At 40.7% G+C, this 22,266-nt stretch overlaps 1 protein-coding gene and 1 long non-coding RNA gene across 3 annotated transcripts in view; one reads left to right on the top strand and one right to left on the bottom strand.

Moving 5' to 3' along the window:
• Nucleotides 1–21,397, bottom strand: part of LOC115020847 (uncharacterized) — a 74,842-nt gene extending 53,445 nt beyond the window's left edge. For both annotated transcript variants that reach the window (XR_003833684.1, XR_003833685.1), the window contains exons 1-2: nucleotides 21,104–21,397; nucleotides 20,887–20,980 (exon numbers count right to left, since the gene is read on the bottom strand). This is a non-coding gene — a long non-coding RNA (uncharacterized LOC115020847). The remainder of the gene's footprint in view (nucleotides 1–20,886; nucleotides 20,981–21,103) is intronic.
• myom3 (myomesin 3) overlaps nucleotides 5,789–22,266 on the top strand; it is a 49,544-nt gene continuing 33,066 nt past the window's right edge. Inside the window, 7 exon segments of the mRNA XM_029450858.1 lie at nucleotides 5,789–5,911; nucleotides 7,868–7,994; nucleotides 12,360–12,464; nucleotides 17,288–17,432; nucleotides 18,210–18,367; nucleotides 19,233–19,325; nucleotides 19,717–19,805. Of these exon segments, the coding sequence (XP_029306718.1) occupies nucleotides 7,888–7,994; nucleotides 12,360–12,464; nucleotides 17,288–17,432; nucleotides 18,210–18,367; nucleotides 19,233–19,325; nucleotides 19,717–19,805 (697 nt within the window). The 5' untranslated portion in view covers nucleotides 5,789–5,911; nucleotides 7,868–7,887.

Below are 22,266 nucleotides of genomic sequence, written 5' to 3'. Positions count from 1 at the left end.
TTTCATGGTGAGAGGCATTTACGATCTCTGGTGCGTCTGGAAACAGGGCATGTTGTCCAGCTTTTCATCATGCTCTTTTCCTCTATCTTCCCATCTTGCTTTTCTTAGGACACGGGTTTAAAAAAGAATAAAAGAGTCTTTACTTGGCTGGCAGGTCTAACAGGTTCTTTTCTACCTGTCTGCCAGAAGTCTGTCTTTCTCCTCTTTCAAACTCTCTATGTCCCAAGAAGATCAAATGAGAGATTGCAGGGGAAACCCTCCTGAGTGCCCCAGGCGTGATATAACTATAAATGGGGAATAGAAGTTTGGATAAAGCCAGTGCTTCTGCACAAATAGAATTTCGATCACAGCTGAGGTTGTGTGTGCCTGCCCTGGATCAATTAATATAATGATGGCCACTTAAGTCATTTCTAGTACTCAGAGCACATGGGATAAAAGGTTGGGTCCAAATACACATATGCATACGTTGATTCTTCCTTCCCTTAGAATAAGAAACAGAAAAAGCACACGCACTACTATGTGTCCTTGAAACTTGATATATGCCCTTGAATTTTCTTGAGACAGTGCATTGGCAGAGATTCACATTAACGTGTAATGGCCGCTTTGAGGTTTAAGGTCCAAAGCAGACTTTCAGAAGGCTATTTTGGGCTACATGCAGTTATGATTGCCTACTTTATTAAATGTATTATCTACATTTAAGGCAAAGTTCCAGCATGGAAAGATAGAGCAAAGAAAAAACTCCTTTGAAGAAATAATACCCCTTCAGAAAATGTTTGAAGATGCTGAGAGAACTTAACAAGGATAAGTTTGGGTGTCTTTGTCAGAAAACTATGATCCAACACTCACCCTATCTTGGCAGTAGCCATCTTTTCCTACATTTATCTTGTCTGATAAGGTGCATAGAGTTAACTAGGTCCATTGAAATGTATGCATGTCTCACTGCTAATGATTCTGTACTCTGATCTCCAAGTTTGATTTGGCACCAAGAGGTTACTTTATGACAGATTCCCCATTTACTCTCATGAGATAATGAAAAGACAAAGTGTGCCTATTGAAAGCCTGCCATATAATATAATAATGTATCTGGTTCTGTACTTGCACAAAAGAGGGTTTGCATGACTTGATCGTTAAGATCGTATTGAGACATTTTAGGGTGTTGATGGCCTAGTGGTACGCCTTCCAAACAGAACACCAGATGGTTGTGAGTTCAATACCAGGGCTGCCACCATTGTGCCCCTGGTGCCCCAAGGTACTTAACCCTGAGTTGTTCCAGGGAGACTGTCCCTGTAGTTAGTTCACTGTAAGGTCTGCTAAATGACCTGTGATAATTAATATTAAGATTAAGATTTGGAGGGATGAAACCCTCTTTTTAATGGTCACACATGCAGAGCACACAGCACACACAGTGATATTTGTTCTCTGCTTTTAACCCATCCTAGTACCAGGAGTCTACTACTATGAGCAGTGGGCAGCTCATAGGACAGCGCCCGGGGAGCAATGGGAGTGAGGGGGATGTCCGGTGCCTTGCTCAAGGGCACCACGGCAGGGCAGGAGGTGAACTGGGACATCTCCAAGTAGCAGTCACACTCCATTTTTTAGGTCTGGCCGGTGATTTGAACCCGCAGCCCTACGGCTCACAGTCCAAGCCCCTACTGACTGAGCCACTGCCGGACAACTTTGCCCAAATTAGGCAAAGTCACTAGCAAGACTATGAACAATCTCTTGGTTCACAGGTCTTGAAATACTATTTTTTTTGTGTAGATGCACTAATGCATGTAACTTAAAAAATATATACATGCACCAAAAATGTTTTACCTGCACTAAAGAATTGTTTTACCGCACCATTTGTTTTTTACCGCACCATTTCGCAACGGCCGGATAATGTCAATTTAACTAACCTTTAATTTCTTCTCCAATTTTCTCCAAAACTGTACGGTAAAATAACATAAGATTTCTGGATCATCCTGAACAACAGCTTGTACATGTTGTCTCAAAGGGCTTTACAATCTGTACAGCAGAGTAGCTAGTAGGATCATCATTTCCCCCATTCTAAATCTAAAACTAACATAGGATTGGTCAAGAGTTTCTCCAACTGGTGGAAACAGCCAAACCTGTTTGATTCCCAAAACAAACCTGGAGATGTGGGAACCAGAATACTGTCTAATAAAAGTTACATTTAGCATCATTTATCTGTTTCTCTTATACCCATGAAGTGATACTGCATATAAATTGACTTTTCGAACACTGATGACAGGCGGTGTAAAGGTCAGGAGCATCCTACAGACAAACTTCATTGTACTTTTGCAATTTGACGTGGCGTAATTGATTCAAATCAAGCAGCCCTTTTCCTGCCATCCCCATTGAAAGAGGCACCTACTTCTCTCCCAGACCAAATCACTTGATGAATTGAAGTCTGCATGTAATCGGATGCGATCACGTCGACCCCTCCCTCTCCTCTCATGCATTCTAACGAGCTCTTAATGGGTCCTTGATTATAAAAAGGCACGAAAACAGTTGTCAAGGAAATGATGGATCATCCAGGAGACTTCGGTGTCCATTAAGGTCTATTCTGGGGAGGTGAGAAGATAATGGTAATATTTAGTTTCCACTGAGACAATCCCCTGTGGAACAGTGATCGCTTCAGTCTTGAAGCTGACAGATGGCCAAAAAATGCATTTCCGCACATAAAAAAAATGCAACATGTCTGGACAATCATGTTTGCTGTGCTATTTGACTAAAGGCACAACAGGTAGGGAAGAAGACACACACAAAATAAGATCTGCTAACTGAATAACTCAAGGATGATATGCTTAAAAGGAAAGGCAGATCATTAGGCTATATCAAAAATATCAAAGAAAGACATGCCGTGTCTACAATATTAAAATGTCTGATATCCCATCATATCCTGGCCTCTGGCTCATGTCATGCCACGTTTACTGTAAACATGAGCTGCAAACTGAGGAACAAAAAAACCCCATTAACACTATCCTTCAAGTCGTTATTACAAATAGGGTGTGTGGAGATTGTCTGTTCTACGGGAGCTCAGACTTCACAACTTTCATGCAAATAGCTGCCGAATGTGGCAGCAGATGTCAGCAGAACAAGGTAACAAACATCTAAATTAGATTACAAGTAATATAATCAGCTCTATTCAAAGCTGCTACCGTTCTTTTGTGGTTGATTTCTTTAAAATAAAATATTTAAGATGTGTGCTCTGCGACAAACTGTCTGTCAACCCCTCTGTGCTGTTCCCCCATCCTCCACTTCTATCACTTTCATGCTCGGTGGCCTGAATGTGGCATCAAATACAGCCTGTAGAAGACAACATTAAGGTTATGATATCGTTGACATCTGTGACGTGCAGATGAAATGCAAGAACAGGGAATACATGTTTGCCACACAGTCACTCTGACTCTGTCGTTTTATTCATAATTCATGGAGGTAAAAGCACAGAGCATGAATTGTTAAAAAGCATTAATGATTGATAAAGCACGATAAGTCTTTCTGTGTGTGCGGAAAATATTTATTCCTTGTTGGCTTGCCATACATGTTTCACCTGGAACATGTACAAATTCATTATGTAATCTGTGCTTCAGGTGCTCTGGGGAAAGTGCAACTAAATTGATTTGCATAAGTGGTCTAAATAAATCAGGCACTAAACAGAAGCTGCACTGGGAGAGTTTTTAAAGCATGGCAGTACTTCTGAGACTTCATCGTAAAAGTGTTCAAATGTTCTATCGTCTCAGAGCTTTCAATAACACACGGCGGCGCCTTAACAGAGAAATAGAAGACAACACTGACATGAGATGTTCCTGGTGGACCTGGAAGCCGAGGAGTCTTATAAAAGATAAGGAACTAATAAAGCAGGGACAAAGCCCGCCCTCAGCTGCTTTGTCCCTGTAGTTATTCTTAGTCTGACAGTCACAGCTGATGTATGATGAGAAGAGAAGGCCTGCCAACCGTAGCTTGTATTGTGTGCTGATATTTCAGAGGCAGGTGTAGCCACTAAAAGCTTAAAAATAACCCCCCCCCCCATCCTTCCATGCAATGCTCTGGCCTTGAGTGATGCCTTCTTTCCTCACAGCCCTTGTGTGCTTTTAGTCCCCCGTCAGTCAGCACCACTGGACACACACAAAACCATGCAACCATGACAACAAAGACAATTATCTGATAATATACAATTGTGGGCTTCCTAGAAATCATTTGTAGGGAACGAAAGAACACTTTTCGACACAGAGACACACACACACACACACACACACACACAAACCAGAGGCCGTGTGGATATCATCCAAACACACACAGTTCTAATGAACTGTAATGAACTCATCCAGACAGAGTACCCTGCTTAATGAGACAGAACAGTGGACAAGTTCCAGGAACTAATCAAAGATCACTGTAAAAGGAGTTGCAAGAACAAGGGGAATACGGAAAAGGAGATAGTGCAAGTCAAATGAAGTACGACAAATGCACCAAGAACTAATGATACCCATCCTGAGCACTGGGAAACACCGTATGCCCATGCATACAGTAATTAAGCAGAAGTGTATGGCACAGTACAAAATATATATAGCCTTTTATTCGACATGCTTTCGTTGTCTACACAGCACTTCAAACAAAGAACAGCTGAGGCCGATGAGAATGTCATTAGTTTGGTCAGAAAGTATTTGAAAAATTTAAATTAGACCCTAACGATGGCAGTAGATGAAAAGTCAGAGTGCACCAAAGAAAGAGGGATTCGTTCTCTGGGAACCTCGAATATCTGTACACAATTTCATGGCAATCCATCCAATGGCTGTAGGCATATTTGTTTCTGCACCAGTGGTGAACCGATCAAAACTGCCATCCCTAGAGCTGTACTGCTAACCTGGCTAAGAAGTTACATCCAAAATATGTTTATACCAAAACAAATGGCATTGGAAAAAGAATATACAGGAGCAACACAGGAAAGATAGGGGAAGTGAAAGAGAAGTGAAAGAAGGAAGCATAAAAGACATAGAAGTAGAGTGGAGGATGGAGGATAACAGCAGAATCAGGTGGGAAGTCTCAGGTGCTGCCTCCAGCCTTATTAACATCTTGCTTTTGACAGAGTCCAAGGTCAGATTGAACCAAATGGTTCAGGTCTCACTCTCAGACTCATCTCCTAGTCTACTTAACAAGCGGACTTTCCCTTTGTTTCCATTCAGATCTTCCTCTCTTTCTCCTTCTCTACGACTTCCCTCTCTCCCCACAGCCTTCTGTCTCCTCTCTCTCTTTCCGCTTGGCATTTCCAAGCCTTTAATTTTGTATTCTTTGTACCCGGGTGGGATAGTGCCGAAATAAATATATATTTCTTAAAGTGACATTTATTGAGCAGACATTTGTAGTTCCACTGCAGCCACTTGTTCTTCTGAGGCCGTTTCAGATGTACCTTCCAGCTGCTCAGGCCATACTGCCCAGACTCTCTTACTGTACAGGGAGCTGTTGTGTCCTCGGGGGCCGTCTGGAAATCAATCTGGTGGACCGCAATGATCTGTGACTCTGTGTGGGCCTGTGGTGGTTTTGTGTGTCCATTTAGGACTGAGTGTGATGTAAATGTGTGTGTGTGTGTGTGTGTGTGTGTGTGTGTGTACACACAGGGGAGGTGTCATTGGTCTATATTTACCAACGTAAGAATGAGAGAGCATTGTGTTGTCCACATTCTTGGCACTGCCTAAGGACACCCGGGTCAACCCTCACCACTTCATCAAGAGACGCAGGAGAGAGTGAAGTAGATGCAGACAGGCAGTGAATACTGAGAGGTGAGACAGCAAGATTGAACATATATCTTCAAGGAGAGAGACAGACAGGCAGACCGAAAAGGAAGTGGGATATATCCGTCCTACAGATCTTTTGGCACCTAGAGGACTTCACCCGTTTCTTTAAAGAAAGCGTGAGTGGGATTTCCTTTACTCAGCCTTCATCTAGATATAGCACAAACAGCATACAGATTTTTTTTTTGCCTTTCATCAGTTAAGACAGGTTACCGACGCATTAAAGTAACGCTCATTGAAATTTAAACAACAACACTAAGTCTGAGTAAAATGCGCACACTGTGCTTCTACTGTACATGTGCATAATGCTGTTAATTCTTCTTCTTTGTATCGTCAGAAAGGCTGTTTTTCTCTTGTTGTTTCTCCTGAGTCTTTGCTCGTTTCTCCACACGAACCTCTTAATGGTCTCGTCTTTTGATGGTCTTAGTGGATGTAGCTTTTAATGACTCTCTGGGGATGGCGTATAAGGCAAGCCCCTGTCGTGTTCAGACAATGCCTTCCCCTTCAACGAGTAGCATAGTAAATCATTTGTCACCTTGTTCCTCTGTTGATACACTTCTTTTTATATATATATATATATAAATATTATATTATCAGAGACCAGGAAACTCGATTCACTCTAGAGACTGAAAACGGCACTGTGTGTAGAAAGAGCACTGCTTTGCTTTTTCTCCCTCCTGGGGCCCAGGTTCCTGGCCTACCCATGGAGACTGATCAATTTTAATGTGCCAGAGGTCGACCTTCCATTAACAGTGTTCAAACAAACATCTCTCCTTGCACTACAGTGAAAAAGAAAAAGAAAAAAAAAATCAACAGGGGAAATTGCTGGCCCACTAGCCTATTAGCCTGTGAGCTAGCTTGCTGCTGTTTTGCTAGATGTAATTGTGGTAGATGAGAAGAAATAACACATTATGCTTGTTTAAGGCGCTAACACAGGTGGTTGCTATTGGGAGTGGGAGAATGAAGCTATCATTCAGCAGCGACCTGATTCTGTTTGTTGGGCGCGTTCTGCACTCACTTCCCCAGAGCAGCCGCGTGATTAATGATGGGCAGGGTGAGGGCAGCAGCATGGCGGACCTCAACTGATGAATGGCTGGCTCAGCGGCCCACAAAAGGGTGATTTATTTAACATGGGACTAAAAGCACACCTTTTCTCCACACCTACCTAAAACAACAATGGACTCGAATGAAAACATTTTTGAGATAAGTCTATATTAGTCCAGAAGCCAAATATTATTGATTCCACCTTCTCAAATGTGAATATCTGAGTATTTTTTGTTAAAGTAAGCAAAAAAAGTTGGAGTTTTGGACTGGGGGACAGACAAAAACAAGACCGTTTTTGTTCATTATTTTGTAAAAAACAATTCAACAATAGCCGCATGTCTAATGACTGCCTCTGTTTTCTTGAGTATTGAATTTCAGACTCCAATGTTCCTCTCCAAAGTGCATAAATAACATTCTGAATCGAAACCCACTTACGGTGGCTGTGTTTGGTGCTCCTTTGCAAATGGAAGTCAGGAGGGTGACATGCGTTTGATGAATGATTCTTTTGATCCAGAATGTAATTGCGGCAGATATTGATTTAGAAACATTATGTCATAAGCAGCACCCTGCCATGTCATTTGGGTTTCTAGTTCCAAAATACTTAGCAGAAGCGTGATAATGCTAATGTATCCGCGAGACAAAAAGGCAGTTTTGCATACACTTCATTATAATTCTCTAGGGTTGAGGCTGGAGACCGATTCACAATGCTGCACCACCACAATGTGGAATACTTATTACTAGCACCTCAACTGAGCAAAGTATTGGAAATGTAACTTTAAGGTCTTATCTGAATACAAATCACAATATAAATAGTTGTGTCTCTTGCCAAGGCTGCACAGTGTAAAGTGGCCATTCACTTGGCAATTCATGTGCACACCATATGAAACGTACAGCTTTGAGTTGGCTACAGCGCCTTTAGTGTCTGACTGACTCCCATTGACTCTGTATTACACTGCCTCCCACACACACACACACACACACACACACACACACACACCTCTCCTCACTCCGAGCTTCCCCTCCCTCCACAGGTGCCAGTTGGAGGGTTGCCATGGAAACCAGGACGGTGAGGCAGCGAGAGCGGGAGGAGCAGTCGTCCCAGATGTCTCACAGCATGAAACTGTCCTCTCAGATCAAGAAGAAGACCTTCACCTCCAGGTGCAAACATGCTCTCCTGACTTCAGTAGTGACAGAGGCTTTCAGATAATGTACTGAAGTGACACAAACAGGTCCTGCATTAAAACTCTTACTTAAGGAAAAGAATCGTCTGCAACATGGATTTAAATAATCTAAGTAAAAAGGACTCATTTTGCCCCTAACTGATATAATATTATCACATTTTTAATACTAATGCATTAATGTGTAAGCAGTACTTTACTTTTGCTGCTGCTCGAGGTAGAGATAGTTTTTACTACTTTATTATACGGTTAGGTAATATAGTCTAGTGGCCCATCCAAAGTGTCATCAGATAAATATGAGATGATTTATGAGGTAGGAAGAACAAGGAGGAACAACATTTTATTCTTTTTTCAGACTAAGGATCAAATGTTTGCCTAGTTGTGTGAAATATCAGATCATTTTCCCTCTTTAAGTTTAACGTTTAAAAAAGGGGAAATAAAATCTCTTTATAATGAAGCTGCTGACAACTCATACACATCTGAAATGCTACAAGGGATCCAAACTACATACTGCTTTTATGAAAGCAAAGCTTACATTTTACAGATAGCAGAGAACATTTATAGCCATTAGAAAAATAATTATGCTGTGGGGTTTAAAAAAAGGTTCTGCCCTAAATGTATAGCTTTATAAATAATAAAGTAGGTACATTTGATTAGTATTATGTTGCTCAAGGTTATCCTGATTGATCACAGCTGATTTTCCAGTTGAAGGATGACAGAGCAGGCTATTTATTAAAGGGGAACATATGGCAGGCTGGTTATTCTGAGCTCAATGAGACATTGCATCCTCCCAAGTATACCCTGCGGGCCACTGGTGGTAGCTGCTACCACAACACATGAACATAAACAGTATTCATGAACACAAAACGCAGTCTGTCTCTGGTTGGGGGTGAATGGACAAGTCCTTATCCACTATACCTCAAAGCTTCCACACAATGTGTCTCAACATGTCAATAATGTTATACATTTCTCTGCAAAGGTTAATCTGACGTACACAGTACAGTTTTCAGCATGTTTCAGGAGTGAAGAGACACTCGCACTCGCACTCACTATCACACTCGCACTCGCACTCGCACGGAGCTGGCCATTGAATAAATTACAACTTTGTGTACAGTTGCAGTTCGGGGACTTTGTGGTGTTATTGTAGCATATATATTAAATAAAGTGTCACATGGGAGGTGTTCCAGTCAACCAGTGGCTTTAAAAGAAAAATATGAACAGCGACTGCAATAATGCAAACATTTTGAGACACAACAGCTCACTAAATAAGCAACAAAACAATGACCTGTCAAACTGAAATAACAAAACAGGCAGCAGCTTCCTTTTAATGTCAGCGTGATACATGAACGGGCTCAACTTTGTCCTGGAGTGATGCCTGAGATATGAAGTTCAAAGTGAGATCCTGACCTTGGAAAAGTAGCAGGTGCTCAGAAGAAAAATTCTACAATTTCATGACAATTTGTCTGCTGATGAAGATTATGTGCTATTATTGCCTGCGGGACAACTACTACTAATTAACCTTGAGATGAGTTTCATCCAAGACGTATTTTAAACAACGTCATGGACGATTCTAATATACTATGAGGACATCTATGTCTCTTTCTAAACCTGCACACAGTCACTTGCCTTGTCCTGTTGCACTGTGGCAGAAGACATGAAAAGAAGAAGAAAACAACGTCTCATAGCAGGACCACCAGTGCTCCCAGATGATTCCAATGAGATCTAATATGAATGACCTCTGGACCTGCCTTCCTGCCCTAATAGTTTCAAGTCAAAATTGCCTTCATTTTCAAAGGGCCCCCTGCTGCAATGAGTTATTAAATGTGGCTAACCTGTGGGTCTGCAATCTCCATTGCAGCACAAAAGGAGTTGGACAAATGTCTCTCCTTAGGGGTGATAAAATAAGGGAATAATTATATCCAGCAGAACATCTTCAGTGGGAGGACAAATTTGGGAGACGAATGTATCTTCATGTAGATTGGAGAAAGTGGCCTCTGGGTATGTTCAGCCATTAAAACTACTCCAGAAGAGAACTGTTTTACCCACAGACTTTAGTTTCTGTTGTTTGTACAATAAATATAGGACTTATTCAGGTCAGGCAGATCATCCAGTGACTCTTACACGTTTTCCTATTTTTTATTTTTTCCGAGTTACACCAGGTTAATATTTTGAGGAAGCCTGTTGTTTATAAGCACATAAAAACACAACATCTCTTTCACACAGCAGCAGTATCAGCGCTTCTATAAGTGTTTGTTTGCTTGCGTGGGTGCACATGTGTGTGCATGTTCCCGTTTATATTATATGTCATGTGAGTGTGTGTCCCTGTGTGTACACATCTGTGGGCTGTACTTGAGCGATAATGCCCAGCCGTAGGCTCTGCAGTACATTATTCAATGCCCAGAGACTCTCAGAAACACTAAAAGGGAACCTAAACAAAAGAACAGAGAAAAATAAGACAGCAAAAGCAGAAGTTGTCCTTTGAATGCTGTGAAATGGGGAAATTTCCCAGCTTACAAACAAAATAAAACGAGAAGTCATGTCAATTTGCATTGCCATTTGCGCGATGGCTTGTTGAAAGTAATGCCTGAGGCTACATGTTAGCAGCAACGGTGGTTGAGGGGTTGTGTGGTACACACCTGGGTAAATACTCAGTTCTGGCACACAGAATTTGAGATTTTCATTTTTGTATTTATCCATTTTAATTAAGCTGCGTTGTACTGCAATGTACTTAATGTCAGCGTTAGGCCAAATCATGCTAGTTAGCAAGTAAACATATCCTCTCACTGTGGTTGTAATTACTCTTACTCTTACTCGCAACTGTCATCGGAGGATTAAGGGAGAACAAACATGAATGCCTCTCCTGTTACAAAAATTCCTTTCATTGCCTCAAGTGACCTTGTTGCTAACAACAAATGCTCTTCTCTCGTGTATGGGGCTGCACATAGATAAGGTCAGCTCAGTTTTATCATTGGAGCTTAAATGGAGCGCTCACGCTTTAGTGTAGGCTTAAACAAGTGTGCCTATTGTCAGTATGCGAGTGTCTGCATGACTATTATGAAGAGACTAATTTAAAGGTCGTACAGAAAGAGGCAGCAGCTGTCAGTGCTTTTGATGTCCCTTTCCTGTACGTGTCCAGAGACTGCTCTGTATGTTTGGTTCATCATGTACAGTTTGTGCTGCAATCCATCAACTGGAGCACACCCGGCTCTACCGCCGATTGACACGGACACATTGTGGATTAAAAATTGAACATTGCATGCCATGATGCCATGAACGACCTATTGGGTCAGATCCAAAATCCCCTTTGGCTCATAAACACCACATTCTCATTGTTTGCCTACGTGTGCACATCAGCAGCCCCTGTTCCTCCAGATTATATAAGCTCTCTGTAGACAATAGCATGTGTGTTTACACACCAGGGACTAAAAGGGGAACACTGACAGAGGAGAAGCAACTGATGATGGTCAAAACATTTCTCGCACTTTGAGAGAAAATAGGTATTCTGCTTGGGCCAATAAAATACTTAAGAGTGTTAAAAACATTGCACCATTCACTCCTGATAGAAAACAATACACACACGCACGCACGCACGCACGCACACACACACCTTCTTAACTCTCATCTCTTGTTTGTCAAGAGATTGAAATGACATTACATTCACATCTGAATCTGCAAATTCCCTTGTAATATTTTAGAAAACACTGTTTATAATGAGCAGTGACAAATCTGCTGTGCCACACAATGAACCACAATTTACCCGTGAGCTGCACAGATTGACAGAAGTGCGACAAACTACATTGGCATTGTACTTTAAAGTGGGCCCTGTCTATTCTTATTTCTTCGCTGTTTATGTCGTTCTGTTTGATTTTTGGATTGTCAATGTTTACCTCGCTAGTTCTTCTACAACAGGAAGAGAGCACACAACAATATCCATTAAAGCTGTTTTCAGTCTGGCGATAAGATAAGAGTTGCCAGTTTTAAGCAGAATCCCTGGAGTTCTTAAATAAATGAAACCTTGTGTATATAATGTTTGCCTACATTAACCAGAGCTCCCTCTGATGTACAGCCACCCCTGCTGTTCAGACAGAGAATCGCTGATGCTTTCTGGAGGAGAATAACAGTCTGATGAACTTGAGATTGGATAATGTGCCGTAGACCATGACAAAATGAATAGGCATGCTAATGTGAACATTAAATCCTTCCATCAACAGAATAAATAGCTGTGAAGGATGACAAGGGAAAATATCTTCTTTTTTAATCTTTCACCTGTCATTTGATGATATGCAAGATATCTTGTTTAAATCAGACTTTGTTCTATTTTTACAACATTCTCTGAATTCCACAGTGACGAGGAAGCGTCCTACTCTGATTACTATCCCATCGTCCCCGCTGACCTGATGACCGTCAAGGAAATCCTGAATATGGACAGCTTCCCCCGCCACAGGACTTGGTAAGATATGAGATCCAGCTCAAATATAAGGCCGATGTTTTTGTTAATCATCATTACGGACTTGAGGGGGTTGGTTGATATGGATAAAAGCCTCTACTGGGGTGAATGTAATTACACATATAACAATATCAATATACATTTTAATGTAATCGATTTCCTGGAAAATGAATTCTGAAATAGTTCATGGGTAAAACAATCGGGCATGAGTGACATGAATATCACATTGATGCATTAATCATAAAAATGTTAAGATGCCATTAAGCAGTCTTGTGCATTGATTTGCAACATTTCCCACAATGGCTTCATACACCATGAGAAGTTAAAGGGACAGATACCAGAGTATAATCGGTACAGAAAAGTATCTGAGGGTTGGTGGTTGTATTTTGTCTCACAGCATCGTCCACCCTTAACAAGACTTAATATGCTGCTAATAGGGATGTCCCAACAAAGAGTCTATAAGGTAAGGTATCCGGCGATACTTGGCCTGATCTGATGCTTGTATGCAGCAGAGGTAATGTCTCAGGCATAGGTGGACAAAACACAGTTGTGCAATGCAAATGCAGGCCTCTTTGCAGCTGCAGATTCATTGATAATAAAAAAGAAAACTACTTCTAATGGCCGCCATCTGCAGTTCTCAGCTTGGGCACATTATTTATATTCCTCATTTTAGTTTAGAGTCTTTTGTGGGAACAAAATGGGCACTACTGAGGATGAGTCTATTCTTTTCATGCTGAAATGAAGGACTGTAAGCAATGCTCCACTATTCTGCAGAGGACTTCCTTCCTGGCTGATGTGTGCTTGTCATAAGATTCTGCCTCTCCATGAATAGTCACCACCACATCCTCGCTCTCTCTCCACTTTATTTGAGAAAGTGGAGTGGATCAGGTTTCACTGTTACTTTTCCCTGCAAGCCATTGACAGCACATGAGCTCTTATGCCAACCGAGAGTCTCGATAAACATCAGAAATCAGGGCCATCTCTCCACTCCCATCAGTCTGTAAAAGCCCAGCTGGGGACTTCTATCATCTGTTGTCTCACGAATATCTAGAAGTCAATAAGCCATAACCATCGAGTCATACACTGGGAACTTTTTTAATTAATTGATGGGAAAGAGTTAGGAGGAAGTAATAATTAGCACATTAATCACAAAAAAAAGAAAAAAGGATCAACTCAAAATGCAAACATCAAAATTACAAAATTATGAAATATAAATGATAATGTTATTACCCACAGAAGTAACAGGTCAACTTAAAAAATGAACCAAACACTAGAAATAAAATCAGCACGTGGCTTGGAGCTGGACTTAATTTCCCACCAACTACAGAAAATCACCAACTTATTAGTGAAACAGAATCCGAGAGGATTTTGTTGATGACACGTGTGAGCAATCTTTTACTCCTTAAGTGTCTTATGATCATGTTGCGAGGACAGGATTACTGCTCAGCTGTCATGGGGGGGGGGGGGGGGGGGGGGATTTCATACATCTAAAAATAAGTCCCAGAAATGGGAGGTTTAGGTCATCGAGAACAGGAAGCGAAGGGGATTGTTGCCTCTTGTGACAGGATTTGCTTTACCAAAATCCCTTTTCTACTGCAGGAGCACCTTGTCGAGTCTGGGTCACGTAGTCTATCTGTGTTGGAACGCAATATCACCTTGACATTTGGAGGCTTAGTGGCAGCCTCTTTCCTGTTCTCTAATCCGTCCAGAAATTGATTAGACTCGTTGTGTCAAAAAGAATTTGACATCTCTAGTGTAGACTTCTTCATCAACGCTAAGAACAGATATTTTCTTCTTTAAGCCATGTAATGATGCTTTGGCTGCCGACAGCAAATAGATGAACGGACAGAGGTCACAATGAGTGTTAAAGGAGAAGATGGGCAATACTTGAAGATAGAGTTGCCAAGGAGCGAGAGTAGAAAGGCGGGAAGTCATTGAGGGTGCAATCACACCCTCTTGAACGACAAAACACATCTGACAGCGATGAGCCTCAGCTGCAGCGACGTGGCCCTGCCAACTAGCCATCTCATTAGGTGCTCTCTCCCATGCCAACTCCAGCCACCTCATAAATCGCACTTCGTCTCACCTTCAGATTTCTCCACTGGTTAAACCCTTCACCTTTTCAACTTGCAAGGTCAATTCCCTCCGAAGCACAATTTCTCCATCAAACCCCAACTCTTCCCTAATCTTATCCCCTTCAGAAGCACTGAGACGAACATTGTATGGATGGGTATTTGAGGCTGGAGGCTGGGAATCTAGTAATGCTCGACGTGATTGACTCCTCTCAGGATAAGAGAGGAAGCACGGAAGGATGAAGCTGTCGCAGATCGGCACACTATTTCTGGAAGGGCCTGAATGTTGGAAGATGGTGGAGCATGACATTTGTTTTGATTTGTGTGGAAATTAATGCGCTAGATCTTTGTGTGTTGGCAAGTGTGGCTCCGATTGCACATTCCTATGTGACTCACATAATGGTTTCTCTTCTATCTTCTCCTTGTGGTAAGGGGGTAACATGTAAATTATGCAGCTGACTCATGTATGCCTGGTTTGTCTTTGCGGTTGTTCGCACCAATAAGCAATATTAAAATTTCTATTTGGAGCAATAATTAAGCCACAAACCCTCTCATACCCACTGACTTGATGTGTTCCAGTAGTTCATTCCCTCAAGGCTTAAAATCTCTGAGCCCACAGAGATTAAAAATACTGACAGACACACACTTTACTAAATGAGCCCGTGGCAGAAAAAGTAAAAACCATGTTTCTGAGCCCCTGGGAGTGCGAGTGTGTGTGGGTACACACTTGTCTGCGTATGAATCTGTGCATGCATGCACATATTTATTTGCATATTTGTTCATGCCCTTTGTGCCTCATTGAATTATTGCAAGGATGTGTAGGGCCATTCATGCTCTAGTGGCCCTCAAAGCTCAGAGAAGTGATTTTGAACATTTAAGATGTTGTGTCTCTGTTTGCTGTGGCAATGTGTGTGTGAAGTACATGTTCAAATAATTAAGCCCAGGAGACTGTCAATCAAAAGATGCTTTGGCATACACACCCCTCTGGCGATGAGAGAGAGAGAGAGTATTAAAAACGCTGCATTTCCAAAGGCAGGCAAAATTCATGTGCATTCATTTGCGTGTTGGAGTAAGTATACACTTCCATGTATATGTATATATATATATATATATATATATATATATATATATATATATATATATATATATATATATATATATATATAAACTGCTACATACACAAGAGAATGTGCAATGCCATGTGCATATATATTCACAGCTACAAAATACCGCACACACGTATATTTATTATGAAATACCAAAGGGCCTGCTGGTTTTGTTTGACAGCCATTACATTGAGCTAAGAGCGCAGGTTCATCAGCCATAGAGCTGTGTTGCGCAACGATCCCTATACAACAAAGATGTAAATCAAAAGCAAGCCTTGATCCGCGGTCCCCAGTACCTTACTCATTATGCCACCTTGCAGCGTACAAAGAAAGATGAAAACATCATTTCTACAGAGTGAAAAGACTATCACAACCTTCACCATGACACCAAAACTTGATGAAAGAGAATGTCACACAGGCAGCGACACTGCAACAATTTGAACTGTCCACACCCGAGGGAGTCCTGGCGAGGCGCACAACATTTCTAAAATACCAGCACCGCATCTCTTCACAGTGATGTGAATCAGCAGTGGCAGCAGGGCTCGATATTCCTCTCATAAAAAAAGACCAACTTCTCTAAAACCTTTGAACGCACGTTAGAATGGTGCTCATGTGAAATGACACGTAAGTTTAAATGGAGCAGCAAACCACCAACCTCATCATCACTGAGCCTTTTAAACGACAGACTGCCAAATATCATAAAACTAGCATTTGCCTGCAAATGGACTGAGACAGAAAGAGAACGTTTACGTGCCAAAAGAAATCAATGTAAGACTGCTGTTGTGTTTCTCTGTGAGGTTGACCCGTGCTGTTACAACCATGTTCAAACATTTGTGTCTTTACTCTTGTTACCTCCTCTGATGGATGTCTGATATGTTTTAACAGCCTCGTTTTTAGTTATTTGTATTGATGCAAATGCCTTCCTGTCTAGTCTTGGTTGAAGATATACATACATACTTACTACAATTGTTCAATAGTGTAAAGGCCCTGTCACACATATCCGTATGACAGATACGTATGCGCATACGAAAATTTGTCAGATTCCAAATACGTCCAACTTTTCATCGGATCGGATCGAAAAGTGAACGTATACAGATACGCATGTCTAACCTATTGATAGCGCTGGGGTGCGTTGTTGAACGCTGATGTTTTGAACATGTTCAAAATTACCGGACGTACCCGACGTGTGCTTCATAAGATATGCAGACGTTACGTGACGTTAGACATACGTGAATACGTAATTGAATACTTACCTACATAAATATAGTACGTGAATACCTACGTGACTACGTTAGAGGTACGTTAGACATAGGCTACGTCGGCTGACGGTGAATCCTACAGCCAATGCATTGATAACGAGTGGATAACCTATTCCTACCCTATGTTAAGATGATGCCTGACGACGGAGTAACTTATTAAACGTGTTTCTACAGTACAGCTAGCGTTCAGCATGTTAGCCGTTCTCCAGCATCAGCATGACGTGAACCAAATGGCACTTTTCCAGCTCTGTTGGCCAGACGCTCTGATACGTTTTAAATAAGTGATAAGCTATCAATGTTTGACATGCGTATAATAATTTGTTATGTACGCGACAGTTATTATATATATATTATATATATATTTTTAAATCGTGCTCTGTTTTCACCAGGAAGGAAACTCTGGCTGCTGATCAAGAGTATCGCAGAGACACGTGGACAATGTTCGGGAACGAGGCTGAGAAGGTGGAGCTAGACGTGATCAGGAACCAGCACGTGTTACGCACACGCGTCGACACAATGGCCATTCGCAAGGAGGTAAAAGTCAAATGACCTGAAACAAGTACTCAGCTCCTGTCAACACAATAATACTTTTATTCATAATGTTCTCAAACATGCAACATCGAAGTTTAAGAGTTAGCTGCTTTCACTGCAGCAGAGGAGTTGATTTATTGGAATAAAAACTAAATGTTCAGTCTCAGTGACAAACAGCTGTTTATGAGCTTCTGTTCCGTCGGATTGTTGTGTCTGGTTAGTCATATGTAAGCTAACCTGAACTTTCCATCCTGTTTGGTAATTAAAACTATTTATACTGTTAACAAGGAACAAGGAAACAAGGAAACGTAATTATAAAAATGTGGTGAAGACTTCAATTCAAATCTTCCAGGTTTGTTTTTCCTTATCTTCAATTATCTAGAGAACAATGTGTATTTCGACATACATGCAAAGCAAGAGTGGATGTCACATCAGTGACCTTGTTTAATCAACTTTGATATATCAGAGATTTAAAGAAATCAACGTTTTCTACTGGTTGGTAGCTAAATATATGTATTTCTTTCACTTCTTGTTTACTAAGATATTTCTCCAGCATCACATTATCTAGATAGTTTACAGTTTACTTTCCATTTTAGTGTTTTCTTGGTTTATTTGTTTGTCTCAGTCTGTTTTAATGACTTGTGAATCACTTCAATGTTTGCTGTAGAAAATAAAGTTTACTTTAGGAGTTATATAATATATTTATTTGCACATTATTTTTCCTCTTTTCTGCAAAAATCTTTTTTATTCATCGTTCTCTTGAATCTATCTGTGCTCCAGGCACAAGAGAAGGCTTCTGCCCACATGAAGTACCTGGAGCTTCTGAGTCAGAAGGCCCCAGACTTTGCAATCCCCCTGAGGGCTCACACTGTCTGGGAGGGTATGACCGTCACACTGTCCTGTCTCGTCCAGGGCTGTCCACCCCCAAAGGTCACATGGTAAGAACTTCGGTCTCTGCTGCACTGCCGTTTCTATAAAAGTCCATCGCTCGGGTAGTAATGCAAACTGGTGTCATTATAATTTAGTTTCTCGCTTGGTTGGAGTGGGTTAGGGCAGAAAAAGTGTCATAGCTGAAAGTAATAGCTTTCAGGGAACAACTGCACAATGAGTAATGCTATGGACTCCTGATGTATCTTACTTTAAAACTGTATTAGATCCGTCAATCAACTCAATTCTAATTATTACTTCTTGATTGTGATCTTTTGCTGCTTTTCTCTGTTTTACATCACTTCAAATAAAATATCTATTGGTATAAATGTGAGATGAACACGCTAGGTTAGGTTATACACCTGTACATGCAAGTTACTTAATGTAAAGTGAGACACTCAAAGTCCACGAGTTGCTTGCAAAAAACAAAGTCATGACACTACAATACTGAACCCTGAATATCGCCCGCTGCATTAATATGAAATTACCTGTGTTAATTCAGTCAACGTGCCAAACGGTCGACCTTGACACTCGTGCTGCTGTGAGACTAGCTGATGAATAGACCGAGTGTGCTAAGTATTCATGAACCTAAGCTGATATCTAGATAACCTGCAGCTTGTGGGTTTCACCGTCCCATATGGGACCTATCAAGTCCAATGAGCTGCAAAAGGCTGCCCAGCACAAGACGGAATTAGAGATCAAAGGGTCCCTCTGGCTGTTATATACTCAGCCAACTAACATTTGATCAGTGAAATAAGTGCATAAGTAATAAGCGCGCAGGATCATAAATCATCTAAGCAAATCCCATTGTCCACTTTTGCATTGATAATCAAAAATAAACTTTTAATACACTCTATTTCTAAATTCCTACCTCAGGTATAAGGATGGTGAGCTACTGAGAATGTCTGACCAACCATGGAATTACGGTCTTCAGCAAAACTTTGGTCTTAACTCACTGGAGATCAGAAGGTAGGTCACCGGCTCAAATCCCCAATTAGTGTGAGCATGAGGCAGGGGTGAGTAAGATGGGGCATGTATGAATAGCATCATTTAAAATAAAATTACTCATTTAAGAAACTTGTAGGTTAGGTTAGGAAATGATGGTGTTATGAGCTAAAAGGTGGCTGTCAAACTGAGAAACCAATGCTTGTGCTGATTTGTAAGTCTGCTCCATTACCTAACTTCAAAGAATGAAGATGTTAAGTCTATTAGGTTGAGTGGTATGATCGTAAGGCACCACATCTCCTACTTTCTTTATGGTGTCTTTGGGAACAGGGTATGATACTGCAAAAAGATTTGTAACATTGCAGATACATTTTTATACATCATCTCCGGGTACATACATTTCTATATCCTTTAGGTGCTCTCCTGATGATGCTGGCGAGTATAAAGTGGTAGCCAAGAGTGCCCTTGGGAAAGCTGTTACATTTGGAACACTTGTGGTGAACTGTGAGTAGTTTCCGGTTTCATATCAGCTCCACCCTGCTGGAAAACTATTTTGGATAATACAAAAATGGATTATAATACAAGGACTGAAAGAGAATAGTTCTGTAGAAGGCTCTAAACTAGTTATTGGTCACTGAGACACTGAGAGAGGATATCAGTTGAATAAATCATCTGAGGTGAGATCAAAAGGCTGTATATCCAGTCCAAAGAGCATTTATAGAGCAGGGTTTACGCCATATGAAGGCCTTTTTAAACTTGACACACACACATAATAAATTGATGAGACTGCCCCCTAGTGTCTTTGTTGTAGAGGCATCATACATGTTCCAGCATAAACAGAAACAAAGGTTATTCATTTAGTACACTAATGATGTACAAAATGAATAATGCAATACTAATATTATGTTGCATTTGACGCCAACATGTTTCCATTTCATAAAATCATAATTCATCCTGTTCAGATGGAATGACATACTTTAGATGAAAAATAACTGCCAGAACTGAGGGAAGCAAAACTGGATTTAAGCTGCAGCCATTAGGATTCAACTGTAAAGTGAATTATAAACACAATACAGCTTTTGGACTACGTATTAGCCACATGTGATACATATATAATAGTCATATTTTATGATCAAAAGCCCCTGAATAACATAGAACAGTGCAACTTGCATGGAAGTATAATATCAACACTTTGTTAACAAAACAAAATCCAACAAGGTTCTATTAGATGTCACTTACTTAATGTCATACAACATATTGTTTTACATATGCAACCTTAACATTGCATTATATATGTGATTTAAACTATTTCAGTGGAAGGATAAAGCCACACAAACAAGGTTTACAGACAAGCTTAGAGACAGTTGCACATTAAGGAATCACCAAGCCAGAAACCAAATGACTGAATACACAACAACAAGCCCAGCAGCAACACAACACACAGCAACACACACTTCATAGCTGTGCGAGTACCCTGTAACACCACTGAGGACAACAATGTTGACACAAATCCAAAAGCAGAGAGATGTGTGCGCATTGGGCGTTACAAATGCCAGTATATATTAAATAAATAAAGCTCACTCACCATTAGTTGAAGTCAGCCAGTGTTGGAGTTGAAGCGGCAGGCAGGTAGGTCTCTCTCTAAGGCCAAGCAGCCGGGGCATCTGTTTGTGAAGCTCCTGGATGTTGAGTCAAAACCCCCAGAAACAATATGAAACATATGTCTTGACAGTAGGCTATATTCAAACCAAGTCTTTGTCCTTAAATCGTCACAAGTTAGGGCTTTAACCTTGTGAACTTACAGTCTGTGAGACGATGTAACTAAAACATCCGAGATCTAAACTGGCGGTGATTAGCCGCTGATGCGTTAGCTTCGGTGGGCAGCAACTCCACTGATTTCACTCTTCTTTTTTTTTGTTCTCCATTCGTGTCAAATTGTTCCAGGTGCTTCCTCATCTAATCTCCGTATTACTAGCGTAGGCTTTGATTCACGATAATAATTGAGCTTAAATTATTAACGAAATGATATTTTTGAAGTTAGCTAGCTAACGAACTTGCTAGCATCGCTAGTATCCACTTAAGCGCCCCGCGCACTAGAATGGCGGGCGGTTTAGCTGTTGCTAGGCAACTCATAGCATTGTTTCTTTTCAAAAATGGCGGACGAGTTTGTGTCCTGGATGTAGGTTTGTGTAGGCTACATGATACTAGAACACAAAAGGAGTAGATTAAAAACAATGGCCAACAAACAAGGATAGGCCTACATACATTTAACAAAACAATACAATCACCAAAGACAATACATTCCAGACCTTTCAACTAACATTTGATCTGTGATTAAGCTCCATATTTGATTTTAGGATTGCCTGGTGCACAAAAGAGTGCTTGCCAGTCTTAATAAGTTATTATGGTAGTTGAGGTTCTCAAGGGGTGTTTGATCTTTGTGCAGATTTTCATTTGGTGGAGCAGTTTTGACTTTAAAGTGGTGGGTAAACACTTGTACTATGTAGTATTACAATACTGTAGAATAACAAAAGAATAAAAAACAAAAGAAGAATTTGTCTACTCGCCCTCAAACGACCTAAGGCAGCAGATAAAAGAAATACTTATTTTTGTCCTTTTGGAGACAGATTCAATGTGGTCTTTCCAGGAGACAGAAATGCTAAAGATATTTTTGAGGTCATCTAGAAATGGTGTCGTTTGTCCACCAAAGGGAACGGACAATTTTATTTTTCTATTGTAAAAATGTCCCGCTCTTTACATACTGTAGCTTGAAGTCAATTGTTAATATCAGGAATGTTTAATATTTAGTTTGAAAAGTGGATGCATCAGCCTATATATTGTTATTAGATTTCTAAACTTTCAAATATTAATATTGTATTGTTTCGACTCCAGAAATCCAATATTGTTCTGGCAATAAAATGACCATTTAGATGTTTCACTTTATTTTGCAGGGGCACAGACATTA

This window comes from Cottoperca gobio, chromosome 16, assembly GCF_900634415.1.
Source record: "Cottoperca gobio chromosome 16, fCotGob3.1, whole genome shotgun sequence".
NCBI lineage: Eukaryota > Metazoa > Chordata > Actinopteri > Perciformes > Bovichtidae > Cottoperca > Cottoperca gobio.
The sequence above is the reverse complement of the archived record's forward strand: the minus strand, read 5'-3'. Positions and strand labels throughout refer to the sequence as shown.